This window comes from Pagrus pagrus (genome assembly GCF_965226575.1).
Source record: "Pagrus pagrus genome assembly, chromosome: 12".
Lineage (NCBI taxonomy): Eukaryota > Metazoa > Chordata > Actinopteri > Spariformes > Sparidae > Pagrus > Pagrus pagrus.
The window spans coordinates 2,605,983-2,622,714 of record NC_140196.1 but is presented as its reverse complement, the minus strand read 5'-3'; the positions used below and the strand labels follow the sequence as shown (position 1 = coordinate 2,622,714).

At 41.1% G+C, this 16,732-nt stretch overlaps 1 protein-coding gene across 4 annotated transcripts; it reads right to left on the bottom strand.

Annotated features, from left to right (window-relative positions):
• Window positions 1–2,532: 2,532 nt before the first annotated feature.
• On the bottom strand, window positions 2,533–16,021 carry saga (S-antigen; retina and pineal gland (arrestin) a). Of its 4 annotated transcripts, XM_084368832.1 has the most exons (15): window positions 15,998–16,021; window positions 13,913–13,995; window positions 9,681–9,741; window positions 9,336–9,380; window positions 8,735–8,934; window positions 7,591–7,650; window positions 7,444–7,511; window positions 7,153–7,288; window positions 6,603–6,687; window positions 6,425–6,497; window positions 5,466–5,603; window positions 5,311–5,388; window positions 4,723–4,737; window positions 4,199–4,251; window positions 2,533–2,668 (listed from the first exon to the last, which is right to left on the bottom strand). In XM_084368832.1, the coding sequence occupies exons 2-15, from the start codon at window positions 13,958–13,960 to the stop codon at window positions 2,619–2,621; spliced, it is 1,110 nt and encodes a 369-aa protein (XP_084224958.1). In that variant the 5' UTR covers window positions 13,961–13,995; window positions 15,998–16,021; the 3' UTR covers window positions 2,533–2,618. The 4 variants fall into 4 exon arrangements, with proteins under 4 accessions (XP_084224958.1, XP_084224959.1, XP_084224961.1 ...); XM_084368833.1 differs by lacking the exon at window positions 4,723–4,737; XM_084368835.1 differs by lacking the exons at window positions 13,913–13,995; window positions 15,998–16,021 and adding an exon at window positions 12,722–13,091.
• Window positions 16,022–16,732: the final 711 nt, after the last annotated feature.

The window sequence follows — 16,732 nt, the reverse complement described above, 5'->3', positions numbered from 1 at the left end:
TAAGTGAAATGTCTCGTTTGCTTGACTGTGCTGTGTCGGTGCATTTTTGTTGAAAAAAACTGACATGTCCCAGATAAAGGATCAAATAGCAGCCCTTTGTTAGAGCACAGTCAGTCAGTTTAAATCCAATTAAAATATGTTCTCTCTCAAATCAAACATCCAAAGTTATAAGCAGAACGTTTTGTTCTTTTTCGACTAAAACAGCATTTTAATGTCATGTGATCTGCTACGAACAACAAATATTACTGGGACCACAACAACAAATTGCATGTCATCATAAACTACCAGCGACTACCCCGGCAGTAATTCTATTTTTTGCCAGAAAATGTAAATATGTTTAGTCAACACTGTGCATTACATTAAAATCAGAACAAGCTTGTTGAGATGGATGAGCACTCAGTAAAGGAAGTTTAAAACGGTGAAGGAGCAGGTGAACATAAGGAAGGAAGCAAGACGGAGGAACCAAGAGGGCTCAAGATGAGGCGTTGATCCTGGGCTGGTTAGAAAGCCAAGAGTGTGATGGTTTATAGAGGTTTAGCTAACTGGGAAATCCTCCTTAAAATGAGTTAAGGTGTCTTTGAAAGTCACAAACTGTCTCCATGTGGAGCCGTTTAAATTTGGGTACAAAAGAAACGAGCCAGATGAAGAACAAGACTGCACAGGGATTTATGTTATTTTTTTTAGGTTTGATGAAAATCGACTCAACATGATTTGTAAAGATTTGACCGTGAGGTTGCTGCATCATATGACTAAATATCTAAAAACATAATATTAATAAAAATGTGTGAATTTGCACGACAACCAATCAATTATAAAACAGGAGGTTTCTGGACGGTCGGTGATCCGACTGAAGAAACGTTGCGCAAGAAGAATAAAACATCTTCAGCTCCCGCTCAGGTGTTTATGTGTCTGTCTGCAGCTCGTGTGCACTGAGGTTTCTGTCTGAAATTAAAAATGATCTCCTGAGGTTTGTGTTTTTTCATAATTCATACAAGATCAAGAAGAATAATGTAATCTGCATTAGAGATTTGGTACGTTTGGATGCGTTTGCTCAAAACAGCGACAGCAACAGCAATAAAAGTCGAAGCTCGACACCAAGAAAGAGAAGGTAATTCAAGAATGAACCAATCAGCTTTTATTGTCACACAGTTCAAACTGCAGTCGCACAGAACAGCACATCTTCTTTACAAGACAAATTAAGTTTAGCTCTCTACATAAATCTCAACTCAGCAGCAGTTTAATCAATCGTTTTCGGCACGATACAGTAAATCTTCCGACTCCAGTCCACTTGTTCTGCTTGTACAAAAGTCACATCTATGATGCAGTTAAGAGTCAGCAAATAGCTGCATTACTGAAAAAGCACAAAAATATATTCTTACATATTACTTTACAAGGATTCATCACTTACTCTACTGAAGGACCATATCAGTGGTTTTGCATGTTCGCTAAAAGAAATCATCTGAATGAATCAGATGCAGCTACAGTATTAAACATAGCAATACCTGTGACTTATCGTCATACATTTTGGGACGCAAACAGACGGCGACGCAGGCAGGAGCACACAGTGAAGAGGCAAATGGAAAGTAGGGAAAAAGGGGCGTGACGTGTAACAAAGACCGTTCAATCAAACCAACGACGACTGCATCTGGTTGTGGCCATACGCTGTTAACTTTTGACTACCAAGGCGCTTCGTTAACAATATTTTCGTCATGCAGGCCCTCAGGGCTCTGCAGGTGAATTAAGAATCATCTGAAGCTCCATTAAGACTTCATAGAATATAATACTCCTGGACTCGTGGATTAAACACCAGCTGTGCAGCGCTGTAACCAACCCCGCTGGAAATCTCAACCCAATCACCAGAAGCAACGTTACCTTCTTCGTTTCTGCAAAACCACAGTTAAGTTTAAACTGGACCATTCTTTATGTTGCAAACTTTGTTTGCTTAGGTTGAAATTTCTATTTCTCTCTCGTCACGACGCTATACTTCTGATCCGGTTAGGGTCAGGCACAAAAGAGACGGTGAGGTTCAGGAAAACATCGTGGTTTGGCTTAAAATACCAACCATACCACCATTTTGTCACAAGTGCGGATGGAGATTTTTTCCTGTGAAAAATAGCCATTTTGACGCCACTAAAACGGATGGAAATGTCCCTGGTTGTCCTTAAAAATATCCACTGGTATGACTCGGACTGCGGTCGGCCATTTAGAAGATATGCTACCTTTGCTGCAGATGACAACATCGGTCGTGTCTGCGGTTTGCAGAAATGTGAACAGCTAACATTATATCCTGGCAGCCAGTCTGTCGGGTCCCAAAACTAACATTTGTCACAATAAATGACGCAGTCGTCGTTGTTTGCGCTGATTAGCAGGAGAAAAAAAAAAAACATTAGTCAGAGGGTATACTGTATGAGGGCCGTTTCTGTCATCAACATCTAAACATACAAAATCACAGACATGGTCCTTTACGTCTCAACTTTTTCAAGCACAAACTCTGAGGCGACTCAAACTCCCAGCTGTCTTTGCTCCAGCCACCGACTCTCTCCTCTACTTCTCTTTGGGCGCCATGTCGTCACCACCCGACACGTTTCCATCTTCGTCCTCGTCGTCGTTCATCCCCTTCAGGTAAGAGCGCTTGAACTCCTGGAACTCCATCTCCTCCTCCGCCTCGCTACAGACATCACAGACACACGACAGCAGCGATGGAGAAAAAAAACGCCAGCTCACAGTCAGAAACGAAGAGATTCAAGATTCAACTGAAAACAAGACTTCTAATATAAACCGACAAAAAAGGCCGACACGAAGAACCAGAAAAGAAAACGGGGGTGAGGCGATACTGCTGATGGAGACACAGGATATAAACAGGAGCTAATAGAGGAATGACGGCCTATAAAAGAGCTGATGAAGTGATAAAAGATCCTGGAAGACGAGCTTGTTCCTGAATCATCAGAACAAAAGCTACAACAGATAGAGAACAAGTACATTAAAGAAACAATAAGGCTCGTCATGAATGGACCTGCTCACTGCTCTCTGCTCACTGTTCATTCATTCATTCATTCAGTCATTCAAACTCCAGATGCTTCTCTGACTTTTCAAACGAGGTCAGGAAACAATGTTTTGCTTGAGAAACCACCTTACCTCTCCTTCACTGTTGGCAGCAACAAAGAAAGACAGGAAGAACCAGAAAGTTTAGATTCAGTCGATCAGTTTAGATTTCATTCACCTTTTGTTTATATGTGGGTCATAACACACCAGCTCACCCAGGAATCAGATCCGTTCCTTTTTTTACTTGTGAATTTTTGATCAGGTTCGTGACCGTCTGTATGTTTATTCTCAGCCTCACGTGCGTCTCATTTTACACTTGACTGGGCTGAAATCTGAACACCAAAGAAAACCTAAGGATCATTTACAACATGTGCTCATTACACAGTTGTTGGTGAATGTTTACTAAATATTTTTTCATTTTTATCATTATTATCTTCACTAGTTTTCACTTTGTTGAACCAGATGTTGACAAGTTATTTGGTGTCCTGCAGAAAAGACAGTGACACACATCTCGTTAAATAAACCGTCTTTTTAAAGATGTGGCACTAAATGACAGCTCAGGTAGATTTGTTTCTTTATCACACTGATTAATTTAAACAAAGTAATATGACCCTCCTTGATACTGAGGGAGGAGAAAAAGATTCATCCCCTTGAAGCTTTTTATGTGATTTTTTAAAAAAAAAAAAGGTTCAATTTGTAGTAAAGTAGATTTTTGAGTCTCAATCCCGTCTCGTCAAATACCGACTGTGTGATTGTAGGTCGGGCCTGCAGCCACCCTGAAGCTTCAGTATTTGATGAGTTGAGAGTGAGACTCAAAAATCTACTTTACTACAAACTGGACCTTTAATATTCATTTTACATATCCAAAAAAACAAAGACATTGTTACTCCATCTGCAATAAATAATACTTGCCTGTTTTTCATTGGGTTCATGAAATTTGCATTATAGCTTGTAATGGTTTGTTTTGTAGCACAGCTGCAGGATTTTACAGTTTTTATATGAACTTTTGACAGAAAATCCACAATATGAACAGGAAGGGCTGAGATGTGTTGGTATGAAATGACCCATATATGAATCACTGCGTCCCTTATATACTTATTTTAGAGTAAATCCTGTTGGTCTGCAGTAACACACACAGAATGAAATGTCTCCTCACCTGCATCGGGTTTAGGATGCATCAGTTTGAAGGGAACTTCCAGGCCGACCTCACTGCAACACAAACCAGAACCAGCGTTTCTCACTGCAGCTGTGTTCATGACGAATGAATGAACAATACACACTGCAACAGTCATGTCAACTACATGTGCTCAGCTACGGCTTCATGTTGATAAATACGCACCATCCTGAACAGAAAAAGACAGAATACTAAAAGCTTTCAAGGCTTAAAATGATTATATTTAATTATCTGAAAGATGAGTCGGTGCGAAAATAAAAATCACTAACTTTTATTCAAGAACAGCATTAAATTAGGGTTAAATTACAAAAGCAGCCATGTGGCAGCCATGTTTGTTTTCTCTTCAGTCACTTCAGTATTAACGACCATTGAAACATTTTATTACCTGCCTCTGAAAGAAATGCATTTCTTCACAACAGTGATGAAATGACACTAAACATGTTATAAATACACGCTGTGTAACTGAACAGAGTAACAATGATAAAATGATAAAAAGTAGAACCCACCTTGATCCCATCATCCTGAGAGCGTAGCAAAGACAAAGATGAAAATTAGGACAAGTAGAACAAAATCGGGTCTTTGAATAAAACAGCGACAGCGATCATAGTAAGATGAACACATTATTTTAAAAATCTCGGTTAAAGCAGCTACAAGGAGTTTGTTTTTGTTGATTCTGGCGGCCCCGGTGGGCAAAACCACTGCATTTATTTATTTATTTTTTTAAACAGGAACCATCTCCATCTGTGATCACGGCGTCTAACACAGGTATTTGTTCCTAACCAAGTGTTTTTTGTGCCAAATCTAACCAGAGCATAAGCACAGTGTTGTGACAAGAGAGAGAGAGAAAATTCCTACGTTGAAACATTCAGAGAACAGAAATGTTCAGTTTTAACTCATCTGTGGTTTTGCAGAAATGTTCTTAGCCAACATTTACTCTGGAGATTGGGTTAAAGAATCCCTTTTAGTGTGTTTCAACCTATAATTACTGATTTTTTTTGCCATTTAGAGACAGCAGAAACACAGTGTGAAGACAAAATTAACTTTTTTAGCAAATATATTGAACACACGTGCACACACACACGCACACGACTGACCCTCCAATGATGAGCTTCACCATGACCCTGTATGAAACCATGATCCCCATCACTTCCTTCAGCACACCCTCCTTGATACTGAAAGAGAAGACGAGGTATTTTAAGAGCTCCTCATTAATCCGACCGAGTTGCTCTCTGTCAGACCGTTTGCTCACATGCTTGATGAAGCCAGATTGGTGTCTTCATGCTTCAGTTTGCCGTCCAGAGCGATGCCCCGCCTCTCCCTGTTGTTGGCCAGCAGAGGCAGCAGCTTGTAGACTTTCTCCAGGGATGCTCCAGGAGCCACCGAGTCCCTGAGACGTCAGGACACAGACAGACAGACAGACAGACAGACAGAGAGACACACACACACACACACACACACACACACACACCAAACATCAGTCCAACAAACAAAAATAAAAACAGTATCTAATGACTTAATATACACTCAATGATTTTATTACAGAGCCTCAACATGTTAACATGAAAAACTCCACAGTTAAATCAACATCGTTCACTGTGTCAAAGGATTTCTTCTGGTGTTAATTTCTCTGAACACAAGGTGCATCTATTGTGTGTTAGCAGGTTATGTAACATGACTGCCGTGTCTTTGTTTTGGCGAGGAGTGTGTTATAGTCGCCGTTAATCTGCCCTTTGTGTCACGGGCAGAGTCCGTATATGAGCCTTTTATGCTACATCGTAGTTTATGGTTTTATAGTTACTGCCAGTTGCAGCAGTTCACAGTACTTTAGTGTTTTCTTATGTTTTTACGTTCAAAGTGCCATAAAAGCACCAGCTGTAGTAGTTACCAGAGGGCTCCAGCAGGGAGAGCTTCATCCCTTCAGTCATCATACACACGACCTCAGCACAGTTTGTGTCGCTGCATCTTTCATTCAAACACTCTCCATTCCATGTTTTTGGATTTTTAATTTCATTAATTTCTGATAAGGGTGCTGGGACGGAGGTGGTTGTTTCTTTTTAGCAACAGGGATTTTCAAACACGGAGATTGCAGAAGAGATGAGAATGTGACTAATACAAACAGTCTGCATCCTGTGAATCGGACTACAGTGACAAGTGTGTTCTGGGAATCCTGCAGAATAAAAAGACAGTGAATCAGAAAAAAACACACACCCTTGTTCCTCGATGGCCACAGCTTTGACGTAGCTGTCGTTGGAGTACAACACCACTGTGGAGACCTGATCCACTGAGGAGGAGACACGGAGAAACATGATGATGATTTCATTTGACACGCAACAAACATTGAGATACTCTACAGTCTTCCTCCTCCGACAGGAAGTATCGTGCTTACCGGAGAGGACGATGTTCTTGATGTTTTTGTTGGAGTTGTTTGTGATGCTGACGTGCACTTTGATGGTCTCCCCGTGGTAGTAAATCTGGAGAAAGTCCGAGAAAACACGTCATCTTTTCATAATACTGACGATGTAAGGGCTTATTTTCCCCTTTTATAAAACATCGACTTAAACAGACTTTTCTGCTTCTACTCATCAGTGTAATGTCTGCAGAAAAATGGCATCATCCTCGTCTAGATTGGTTTCCTATAAACCTCACTTTCACCGTGATATTCAGTCTGACAGCAGGCTAGATTCATCCACAAAAATAAAGGATGAGTAACGGCACAAGAGGCATCGTTTTCTCCGGTCACCATCCCCAGGTAACGGTGGAACAACTGGAATAACTCTACACTGCAAAAGAAAAAGCAGCCCACTGATGGAGGAGGCAGAGAAGGTGAAGAGGGAGAGTGATATCAAAGGATATAAAACGCAGCTGCTGAATGTCTTCACATGCGCTGGTAGAAAAAAGCATCACGTTGTGTTTTGAGTGTTTGTGCAGCATCTCACCTCTTTGTCCAGACTGGCCTTTACAATCAGCGGTTTATCCGACATGACAAAGTCCCTGGTGGTTTCAACAGAGGGCGCCACTCCCTCGCCTTCTGGAGCGTACTGGACCTTCCTGAGCATCAGCTTCACCATGCTCCTGTTGGACACAGTGGAGGGAAGAGTAGAAATAATAAAATAAAGAACTGAAAATGTCCAAAAGACTAATTTTCTGCCACTCAATTGCACGTTTGCGTCTGTTTAAAGATAAATGTAGTGGATGGTGCACACGTCAAGCTTCACGCTGAGACTCACCGCTTGCGTATTTTAGCGTCCTGGCTCTCAGCGCTGAACACTTTGATCTCAAACTCCACGGCACATTGCTACAGAAGAAAGAGAGAAGAGGTGTCACCATCCTGTGACATGTTCACTTCATCACTGATTCCTCCGTCAGGTTCTTACCTTGCCGACATCATGGGGCGCTGGCTGAAGGGCCACTGAGCAAGGCAGGTTGTCAGGGAACTGGGACAACAAAACAACACGGCGGTCAATGAATCAGCCTTTCCTTACAGACCGCTTTATTGGCTCAATTTTTCCTTTACTTAGAAACAGTTGAACTATGAAATACTGTGAACAGTTCAGTGGAAGTCAAAAAATGTTTTTGCTATCTGCATAAAATGTTAACTCATGTTCTAACGGTGTTCTTGTGAAACTCAACATTTCCAGTTAAAGTGATAAATATGTAAAAAAAAATAAAAGTAAAAATGTGGCAAGAAAAAGGAACCACATCGCTTCACTTTGCAAGGTTGGATCGAGCTCATCCCACCACAGACGACATGTGCATGTAGCCTGGCTGCAGTTAATGACCTGATCAAATTATACTTTGATTGGACATACTCGTGATTTTAGCCTCGCCATCAAAGTCAGTATGCTGAATAGGCCCGATTCAAGGTCTCTTGACAGCCTGGATGCTTACGATAATATGGTGAAAGAATCTCGAGATTTTTCTTGTAAATTTCTGATTTTTTTTTTTGAAGTTCTGCACTTCAATCTGAGATTTTAGCTTTTTTCCCAGTAAATTTTGAACTTTTATCTGACAACAAAATAAATTCTTATCCAAATACTACGCCCGTCCCCTGCCACTGTAACTTTTGTTTTTTGACCTATATTGGCCTTAAAATGCGATTGTAGGAACCAATCTGATAACAGAAATCAAATTGAAAACCATCAGTAGAACAACACCCCAGCAAAAGTTTATCACATGAGTTGTTGTAATGTCAGCTACAGGTAAACGTCCCCGTGTCTTACAGACCACTTCCTGTAATCCCGCCATGATTAAAATGCTGTTCAAGACGACGAGCTAAATGACAACGAGCAGTGAATATTTTACACTTCGCCCTGTAGTGTTAACCCTACCTGAATAAAACCTTTTCTCATGGCGTAACACAACTTTATAACAGAGAATGGCATGAAAAGAGGACAGTGACAGCTCACATGCAGACAGTGAGCAGCTCGTGTCCAGTACAGATACCTGAATAATCTGTTTAAGCACAGTAACAAGGTATTTGTACTTTGTTACTTCCCGCCTCTGTCCGTCTCGTCTCACCTCAAAGAAGAAGGGGTAGGCGTTGTCTCCCAGCTTGCGCAGCAGTTTGGCCTGCACCCTGCTGTGGATTCCCTTCTCGCGCTCCTGCAGAGGTGGATACACCTGACGGGTGGACAGGTACAGCTCCCTGCGGAAGGCGATTCCCATCACGTCCATGTCGTCTCTGCCGTACCGGAAGATGCAGGACAGGGTGACGAAGACTGGAGGACAGAGGACAGACGGTGATGATCAGGAGTCCTGCAAACACTGAGGCTCAGGGATCAATATGTGGAACTCAACATAGACATTAACAAACCGTTCATCCGTCTACACATATATCTTGTTCTACATTACATTTATAGGCATCTGTTTCCTTGATTTTTGTGTTTTGCACATGCAGGTTATTTCACTAAATGTTTACTGAAACCTGAATCTGGGAACTTCATCAGTATTATATCATTATCATCTGTGTTGTCACCCATACAAATAGTACTCGAGTAAAAGTCTTAAAAGTATCCTATATTAAATGCATGCAAGTATCAGAAATACACGGACAAGTAAATTATAGGCTACTCCCTCAGGATCTACATCCTGTAAATGTAGAGTGTGTTTCGGTGCTGACCTTTCCTCCCCTGCAGAGCCTCAGGATCGATGATGACGACGCCATCTAGTGGTGAAAAAAGTAAAAGCTCTTCAGGTGAAACGACCCTCTTTCTAACCACAATCATTAAAATAGATCCTACAGCTGCTTACAGATGTATTAAAGTAACTCTGAGGAAGTTATGTAACGTAAGTCTTCTTTTACAAGAAGCTCTTCAGATGTTCTACAGAATAAAAACGACCATTTATTCTTTTAACCAAACAACAAGAGGAGACGTGAGGCAATTACAACATTTCAAAATGGTTTGACGCATCAAGAAAAGGATGAACAGCTCTGACTCTGGATACAATCTGGTGGAAAACTCACCCACGGGGTCCACGGAGTTAACACGGTCGACAAAGTCTCTTTTCCCCATGTACACTCCAACCTGAGGCAGGAGAACAGACGCACTGATGAGGATTTGTATCATGATCGCTGCCATCATTTAAAGAAATAAAAGACTTGGTTGGTGTTTAAAACATTTGAAAAGGTGCAGTAGGATTATGAATTGTAAATAGCTGACTTAATCCATTAATGAGATTCTTAATCCCATAGAGCAGCTCTGCAGTAGAAATGTATTTATATATGTTAAGTTTACTGTTTACTGCAGCAGACATTACAACCATCTGAATCATGGAGGCATCGAATCCAAAGCTGCATTAAAACCACTTTAAAAGAGCTTCTCTACATTTTTATATTCAAAGTTATTGAAGCGCTAGATGAATTATGTTGCTCCATATAAAAACCTTAAAAAAAAAAAGCTGTTTATTTGCACCTGAGGCTAAGAAAGGCTCAGATGTAGTGAGTGTTAAAACTCAAACTTGTTCCCGCTGCTTCTTCTTCTTCATCATCTCTTGTTTATTGGTGGATCGGACAACAACTGTAAAGGTTCACACCGCCACCTGATGTATCGGAGTGCGTAGATGCTGTGCTTGGCACAGGACGTCGGTCTTTGACAGAGACGTAAAACACTCATCTATGGTGAGACGTCTGCTTATCAAACTCCTACACAGCCGCCGGTAATCTGACAGGAAGCTGTCAATCACGCACGTGGCTCTGTTCGGCTCACGTTGCCGTGGCGACCTCGTGAGGATCAGTCAGCTGAGAGGCTGAACTGTTTTACAGAATTAAAACGCAGCGAGACGGAAAAAGACAAACGTTTACTGATCTGCTGCGTCTGAAGTCGTGACCTGCTTCAGTATTCAACAGGCACTGCCATGTGTGAGGGAAGAGCTGGTGTGTGACAGCAGGCGACCGAGGAAATATAAATACATCTGTTTTCCTTTACAGTGAAGAAAAGTTCTTGGCATCAAACTAAAGTAACGCATCTTGAGCAACAATAAATGAGACGTTTTAGCAACAGTTAGCTTACGATCTTCTTCTTAACACACAACTACTAAGGCAGCAGCTCAACGCAGCAAAGTCCTTTACTAACAGAGGTCACCATGTTCGAGCTAAACCCAGCTGACTACAGCAGCCGACCAGCTTTCAAGCTAACGAGAAACAGCATGTAAATCAGACAGATTCAGAGCGTCGGGGAGCATGTTGGAAGCAGGACTGGAGGCACAAACACTTTAAAGTGTGACCCATAAACGAAACAGACAACTTTCTTGCCTGAACTCATCATTCAAGTGTAATGACTGAAGAAAAATGACTCCATCCACACACATTTTTAAAATCCTATAAACCTCAATTTCTCTTTGCTACTCAGTGTATAGGGAATAACAAGAAAAGTAAAAGAAGACCACTGATGAAGGAGGCGAAGAAGGTGAAGAGAGAGAGTGATAGAAACCCAGGGAAAACAACAAGACCGTTCATATGTGTGTCCTCTCACCAGGACTTGAGATGCTTCAAAACCAGCCGACTTATTAACACAACCAGCTGTTTTACTCCACATTTCAACAGTTATACGAAATACTAGGAGGGGAATATGAAGAGTTGTCCATTTCACCTCCAAATTAAATACATTCACAAATTAATAAAAATGTTTCCTCGCACCTGTGGCATTATTTCTCCATCCACATTGTTTGTGTGTGAGCTGCAGAGGTTTGGAGCTGCTCCTGGCAGGTGTAAAGATTAATGCCGTCCTTCTCAGCGACGTCCCAACAGCTTTATTCCTTTTACATGTTGGAAACCATGTTGACTTTTTGTCTGTTCTTCTTTCAGACTCAGCTTCTTTGTGTTTGGTTTAAATGTTTATTCTGTAATATTCTCTTCCTGAGTTTCCTGCTTTTGCTTGTTAATCAAAGCACTTTGTAAACTCTGTTTTTAAGAAGGTGCGACATAAATACTTCAGTGAAGTTAGTTTTAAGTTAGATATCCGACAGACATTCGCAAGCCACTCACACATTTCAACTGCACCCGTATTGCAGACTTTACAGTAAACACACGGGGAAGACGGCTACAGCGTGTACCGACTTCCTGTTTTCAAAATAAAAATGTGGGATCCTATTTAAAGCAGAGATACTGTGTTTAAAGCTATTGAGAAACTAAAGAGCTAACATGCTAATATTTACATATAAAAATTAATAAAAAATATTTAGAGATGTAAAATGTAAAAGCAAGAGGCGTATCTCATGCAGCCAGTGTAGTTACATGATCCCAATATGATTTTGAGTCAATTGATCACATGACCTGGAAGCTATTGAGCTAAAATGCTAATATTTGCATATAAAAAATAATAAAAAATATGAACAGATGTAAAATGTAAAAACAAGAGATGTATCTCATGCAGCCAGTGTAGTTACATGATCCCAATATGATTTAGAGTCAATTGATCACATGACCTGGGAGCTATTGAGCTAAAATGCTAATGACCTGGAAGCTATTGAGTTAAAATGCCAATATTTGCATATAAAAATTAATAAAAAATATTTAGAGACGTAAAATGTAAAAACAAGACGCGTATCTCATGCAGCCAGTGTGGTTTCATGATCCCAACATGATTTTGAGTCAATTGATCACATGACCTGGAAGCTATTGAGCTAACATGCTAATGACCTGGAAGCTTAATTTGTTTATGTAAATATTAGCATTAGCTCAATAGCTTCTCAATAGCTTCAAACACAGTATCTTTACTTTAAATATCCCACATTTTTATTTTGAAAACAGGAAGTCGGTTCACGCTGTAGCCGTCTTCTCCGTGTGTTTACTGTAAAGTCTGTAATACGGGTGCACTTGAAATGTTGGAGTGGCTGCGAATGTCTGTCTGATATCCAACTTGAAACTAACTTCACTGACGTTACATAAATGACGTTATTCTATTACTTTCGTTGCTTTTTAAACTTTACTGCCCGTCTTACACCACATTGTTCCCCTTCTAATATTAGTCGCATGCGAATCGAGCCCGTCTCTTCCAGTTGCCTTACCTTCCATCTTATCACGGATGAGCTTCTGGCTGAGGTGCCGACTAATGAGCAGTCAGGCGGGGCTGTACACCGCGCGCTGCTCCGCTCGTCTGCTCCGCCTCCGTCCAGTTAGCCGTTAAGCTAGCAGGTAAGCTAGCAGGTGAGTCAGCAGGTTTGTTGCGGGTGAGGAGTAAAGCCAGCCGCCTTTTAATCTCCGTCTGCGGTGTCCAACGCAAAACACCTCCACAGACTGCTCCTCGGATGTTTAGTTCGGTCATTGTTTGTTCTCTGCTCGATATCGTCCTCCATTTTGTAGCAGGGCACCTGTAACGTTTACTGATGGGTCGACGGGGTCAGAGGTCAAGGTGATGGCGACGGTTCACCGCCCTCTGCTGGATCACAAGGCGAACTACAACTACCGGCGGAAGCCCCGCCCCTTCCGGTTTCCATATAAAGAGACGGATCCTGTTCGAGTCCGTCATGAATCACACAGATGGTGTTTGTCAGTTTAAAACATAATTTTCTGAGTTTGTCATGAAACTAATGAAACATCAGACTGTGAAAAAACGTCATTATGAAGACGACACAGCCAACAGTGTTCCTGTATGTGAGCAGCTCACAGAACCGAACCAGAACCAACTCTGCTTTCACAGAACTGCAGTTGTCGATATGAGCAGATTTATTGTGAATTCATCTCTTTTACGACCTTTTCTGAGCCCAGTTGGCTCCATGTTGGTGTTGGTGACGTGTTGCGGTTTAACACAAAACTACATGATATTTTACTTTATCTACGACAAACTGAGACTTTATTGACTTGAGATTATCGTTTAAATAAAACAAGCATCACGTGTGTGATTCATGACACGAGTCAAAATGTATTTGTCTCCCTTTTTTGACGCCTGTCCAAAATAATGGCGCTGTCGTTCCATTGTACTCGAAAAATAAAACCACCTCTGACACGGAAAAGTGCATTGGAACGGCCAGCCAAGTCGGAAACATGGGCAGGATCTGTGTAACCCGGGTTCGACGACACCAAAACTGTCTACATGTATGAACAGCTACAGGTGAGATCATAAATATGTGTTCTTGATTTTTGTGGTCACATAACGTAATCTGACTTTCAGATTTTGTGCTCATTTCACGTTCTACCGTGGACACCTGCACATATTCAAAGTACGAAGGTGTGTGGTTGATGTTAGATTCTTCACTCACCGACTTGTCCTTGCAAATCTTCTTGAAAACGACATTTTTTGGACTCATGTTGGAGCAGATCGAGGGCGACGAGTCAGCAGCACCTGGGAGAGAAACGGAGACACGGAAAGATGAGCGCCATTCACGCCGAGGATGCTGGGATATCATGTCAACACCAGGTTTTGACATTACCAGTTTTGTCCCAATCGCCTTTTAAAAACATCATTAATTAAAAATGTGTTTAGAAATAGCTTGCACAAGAAAATATGAACTAACAAATGAGATTAAATGAACTTTGATGTGCCAGTGTGCGTATTAATCTACTGACCTGATACAATCCCCTCATTACCTTGTCTCATAATGTTAAATATATCTTAACAAAATATAAAATCATCTGAGCTCTTCTGTCCTCACTGCTTTTCATCACAAAGTGACGTCCTCACAAGTAACATCTTCAAAAACATCGAACATAATAAGCAGTTTCTTCATGTCGCTCGTGTACATCATGTCTGATTCTTATTAAAGCAGCGCGAAACAGAAACACCAGCAGAAAAAAGACGTATTGCACATATTAACAGACAGTCTGTGATCAGAGGGGTGAAACCGATCAGGACGCTGCTTCTGGGAACTTTTGCTGCCATTTAATTTGAAAAATGTGTTATTTTCCTTCTGTGAGCGCCAAAAAACATACCTGCCTTCTCTGCAGGTGAACTGAATTATTACAGAAGACAACACCTGTATGTTCGTGCTACTTTGGCGCCCTCTGCTGGCACAAATACAAACTGCACCATTAAAAATCAATATAGTGAACACAAACACTGAAACATTTTTCTTTAAAGAAGAATAAAACATGATGATCTAAAATGTTAATGTTAAAATGTCCTCTCTGTAAAGATGAACGACTTCCTGTTGCTGAGCTGAGACTTGAACACTCTGAACTCTGCAGAGCTCCTTAATCCTTCTCAAAGCTTCTCAGACGAGTTTCACTCCTCAGCAGCTGAAAACTGTTCAAACTAACTTCCTGAGATGCTTCAGGACTCAGTGACATAATCACAATCTGTAAAGAGTCAGATGTAATTCTCAAAACAAGAAAAGTTGGAAGGTCTCTATTAAGTCCAGCTGTAAAAACACGTTAAACTTGTTCACATTTCACTTTTTCACGTCCATTTGTCTGCTTTTATACCAACAAGCCTTTATATATCTTTACTATACATCTCCATCTATATATCTTATATATTTTATGGTCTAATCAATTGTATTTGCAGCTCAGAATCAGATTTATCAGCAGCTTTACATTATGACGAACATATGAAAACCTTTATATTTGATTTGTATGAGAATTGTCTCCATGTCTGAGTCATTCTGTTTGTTATTGAGCTCCAGAAATCCGATCACTTCACTGATTGATCAGATCAATTATTCTTTTCATGTCATGCACATACAGTGTCCAACCTTCCCGGGTTTACAAGACACTAACAGTACAGCTGCAGCAGTCAAACAGTTCATTTAACTACAAAATTACAAATTATTTTGCAGCTCGGTCTTTAAGAAAATATTCTGCTTCCTCTCCCGAGAAAATCTGCAACAAAAAAAAGGTCCAACTAAAAGAAATCAGCCTAAACGGAGGACGTTTGAATAAAAAGCACGTCCTGTACATGATCACAGACGGGACAACGAAACAAGAGATGAACCTCATTTATTTATTTCGCCACCAAACAAAGTCTGCCTCCTCTGCAGTGGCACTAAACCACAACGTAACAGCACAACTCTCCTTTATGAGACAATAGGTTCATAATCTTTGCTCAGACCAAACAACAGACAAACATGAGAAACATCAAGTTGTTCAGATTTCAGCTCTTTCACAGAGGGATGAGCATGTGAGATGTCCTCATTAAATATCTTTTAAGTGATGTATTTAATTTTTTAAGTGAGCAAATGTGTCAGTGTGGTGAAAAACACTCAAATAAATCCCCTCCCTCAACACATAAAGGTGCATTTTCTTGATTCTGGTTTCATTCAAGACTTTCAGAACTAAAAAAACAAACAAAAGGACTGAAACATGTGAAACATGTGAGAGAGGAGATGTTTTGTCAGAATCACACTCACCTGTGTTGCAGGAGTAGAGGTGTGGTGTGTGGTTGGATTGGAGGAGGAGACGGCCGAAGCTCTATAAGTAAACACCTGCTGTCCGTCACAGCCTCCCTCACCCCCGTCGGCCAATCAGGTGACCCCGGCTGTGAACTTTGACCAACCCTCGGTACTCAGCGCTGGACCACAACGTCCAGACAGACAGACAGACAGACGGACGGACGGACGGATGCAGCCGACTGAGAGGATTGAAGCTGGTTCCCCCTCAGTCAGCACAACAGGGCCGGATTAGAGAGAGAGAGAGAGAGAGAGGGAGATGGAAACGGTGGAGTAAGGAAAATATACGACTACATTAAAACAATAATTACAAATATTAAATATTCTGCACAGATTGTCTACATACACACAGATTAATCCAACCCCCCAAAACACCTTTAAGTGTATTTTAATCTGAATTATGTTATGAATACCAGAACGTTTCCACCATATGTGACAGACCCACAACCACGGGCCGTGAACCTCTGCAGTCCAGGTACATTTGGGTTTCTCTGCCTCCGTCTTTGTCTTTCTTCGTCTCTCTGAACACTCATGGTGTGATTTCACAACATAATATATAAATGAAGTCATGTAACAATAACTCCAGACAGCATGTTCACCTCCTGCCTCACAAAAATGGGAATAGTCGAGTAAAGTGCCGCTGAGTTCGAGGTTGTCGTTGACCTCCGGGTTTCAGTTAAACCCATTCATTTACAG

What these genes read in the sequence shown, in the direction of transcription:
- saga (XM_084368832.1), bottom strand. Translation starts at nt 13,960, where the DNA reads ATGAGTCCAAAAAATGTCGTTTTCAAGAAGATTTGCAAGGACAAGTCG. An exon ending in CGCCCCATGATGTCGGCAAG is followed by an intron (nt 7,512 to 7,590) that starts GTAAGAACCTGA and finishes TTTCTTCTGTAG; the next exon opens with CAATGTGCCGTGGAGTTTGA. An exon ending in GCATCCTAAACCCGATGCAG is followed by an intron (nt 2,669 to 4,198) that starts GTGAGGAGACAT and finishes TGATGTCTGTAG; the next exon opens with CGAGGCGGAGGAGGAGATGG.